The following is a 2,491-nucleotide window of genomic DNA, read 5'->3' on the forward strand; positions in this document are numbered from 1 at the left end:
TGTGTGTGTGTATGTATGTGTATGTGTGTGTGTGTATGTATGTGTATGTGTGTGTGTGTGTGTGTGTGTGTGTGTGTGTGCGCGCGTGCAGGTGCCCGGAGGCCAGAGGTGATAGCTCCCTGTGGAGCTGCAGCTGCAGGCAGTTGAGAGCTGCCTGACGCGGGTACTGGGGACAACTCTGGAAGCACACTATACCTTCCTAACTGCTGAGCCAGGACTCTAGCTCACTGGTTCAACCTGTGGGTCATGACCTCTTTGGCAGACCTCTAGCTCCCAAAACATTGCCATCATGATTAATAACAGTAGCAAAATTACAGTTATCAGGTAGCAATGAAATAATTTTATGGCTGGGGGTCAGCACAGCATGAGGAACTCTATTAAAGGGTCACAGTGTTAGGAAGGTTGAGAACTGCCAACCTCTTCCTTCATTTCTCATATTATTTCACTTGTTCCCTTTCCGAAGGCTGTGGAGTAGGGGCAGAGCTCCAGGTTCTGTGTATTTATATCTCTGTGCTGTACAACAGCACAGAACAAAGCCCCAGGTCTTCCCAAAGCTGTTCATCAGGGAGGGGTCCTCTCTGAGGCTGGACACACAAATGTGGCTTGAATGGTTACAACTTGTCTCTCCGTTTAGACAAACTGTAATCATAACAGTTAAAACTGTAGACCTCTGCAAAGGTCTGTGGCACCTGACAGAACAACTGGCACGGGCAAGGAGCGAGCCTTACCTTAAGTGTCGGTTAAGTTCCTCCACATAATTTTTCTGATCAAGGACATCGGTAATTCTTTCATGCCTATGAGAAGAGCACAAAGAGAAGACCTTAGACTCATGTCAAACTGTCTATGTATAGCCTGTGTACAGCCATCCCGATCTTCAGAAACTGAGAGACTGGCAGAGCCACCATGGAGTAAACAGCACGGCTTGCCTGACACAGCAGCAAGGCTTGAGGACAGGTCCCCCTGACCGCCTGTGTCTCAGTGGGGAGGACAGAAAGCCATGGGCATCTGTGCATAGCGAACATGACTGCCACCACACACATGGCTCTGGGTCTTACTGTACTGAAAGAAAGGGGATGTGCTCTTGAGGAAACAAAGGCTTTCAGAACACAGTAGAACAAGTTAGAGTGAAAAAGCCCTCAACATTTCACAGTTGAGCTTTCCCTCTGACTGACTGATTTCTTTTCTTTTTTTAAATTCCAACCATTTACAATTTTTGCTTATATGTGTTCTCCTGTTTGTCAGTATGCACACCATATATGCAAATACCCTCGGAAGACATAGAGTGTGTCAGATTTCGTGGGACTGGAGTTACAAACAGCTGTGAGCCACCTGATGTGGGCTCTGTATAAGAGTAGCAACTTAACCACTGAGCCATCTCTCTGGCTCTTTCTTTCTGTAAATCGTGTGTGTGTGTGTGTGTGTGTGTGTGTGTGTTGTGTGTGTGCGCACGGAGCCATCTCACTGACCTTCCTGTCACTCCTGAACACACACCTCTATATATGTAGCTCATGTCAATGGGGCCGTGCCCATTATTGGTAGAAAAATCTCAAGATGTTTTGGGCAGTTAATAAAAAAATAAAAATAAAAATAAAAAATAAATAAAAAATAAAACTGGAGTCTTATGCAGTGGTTCAGTGGGTAAAGTCCTTGCCATGCAGGTCGGATGACCTGAGTATAATTCCCAGAACCCACATGAAGGTGGTCAGAGAGAACCAGCTCCACGCAATTGTCTTTTGACCTCCATATGTGTGCAGTGGAATATGCATCCACCCATGTGCTACACCACACACACACACCCCACATGGCTTAGAAAGAAGTGACCATAGCAGCTTCCTGTGGTGAGGGGGACTGCGATGGGCAAGGGAGATGGTATAAAAGGTGAACTTCCAGCCGGGCATGGTGGTGCACGCCTTTAATCCTAGCACTCGGGAGGCAGAGGCAGGCAGATTTCTGAGTTCGAGGCCAGCCTGGTCTACAGAGTGAGCTCCAGGACAGCAAGAGCTACACAGAGAAACCTTGTCTTGGAAAAAAAAAGGGGGGGGGGTGTGTGGAACTTCACACGCACATGCTCTATTCTGAGAGCAACTCCTGAAAGAGAGAGGATGCCACCAGACTCACCTCTGTAACTAAATTAACTAAACAAAGCTAAAGTTGCAAAGCAAACCCAAGCCCGTGTCACCAGCTGGTGAGGGGCTGCAAGCAGCTCATTACTCACTCTCTGCCGCTGTCAAGATCCTGTACATCCTTCAGATAGAGGGAGAAGTCAATCACTCCGACCTGATTGAAATAGAGGGCACAAGCTTAGATCAAACGTGGTGGTGCTCATCCCCACAAACCCTGTAAGCCTTGAAATTCATGATGGCCACTCCACAACTGTGTGTGCATCCAAAGGAGGATGGGGCATTTATAGGTTTGGGTGTACTAAGTAATTTTAAAACAGAGGAGAGGGAGGGAAGGAGGGAAGGAGGTAAGGAGGGAGGGAGGGAGGGAG

The 2,491-nt window shown here is 47.5% G+C and overlaps 1 protein-coding gene across 3 annotated transcripts in view; it reads right to left on the reverse strand.

The window, feature by feature from the left end:
* Nucleotides 1–2,491, reverse strand: part of Rufy1 (RUN and FYVE domain containing 1) — a 42,140-nt gene that overhangs the window by 24,449 nt on the left and 15,200 nt on the right. For all 3 annotated transcript variants that reach the window (XM_029546263.1, XM_029546264.1, XM_021211740.2), the window contains exons 6-7: nt 2,216–2,277; nt 729–794 (exon numbers count right to left, since the gene is read on the reverse strand). In XM_029546263.1, the coding sequence (XP_029402123.1) occupies nt 729–794; nt 2,216–2,277 (128 nt within the window). The remainder of the gene's footprint in view (nt 1–728; nt 795–2,215; nt 2,278–2,491) is intronic.

Source organism: Mus pahari, chromosome 14 (assembly GCF_900095145.1).
Source record: "Mus pahari chromosome 14, PAHARI_EIJ_v1.1, whole genome shotgun sequence".
In the NCBI taxonomy this organism is placed as follows: domain Eukaryota; kingdom Metazoa; phylum Chordata; class Mammalia; order Rodentia; family Muridae; genus Mus; species Mus pahari.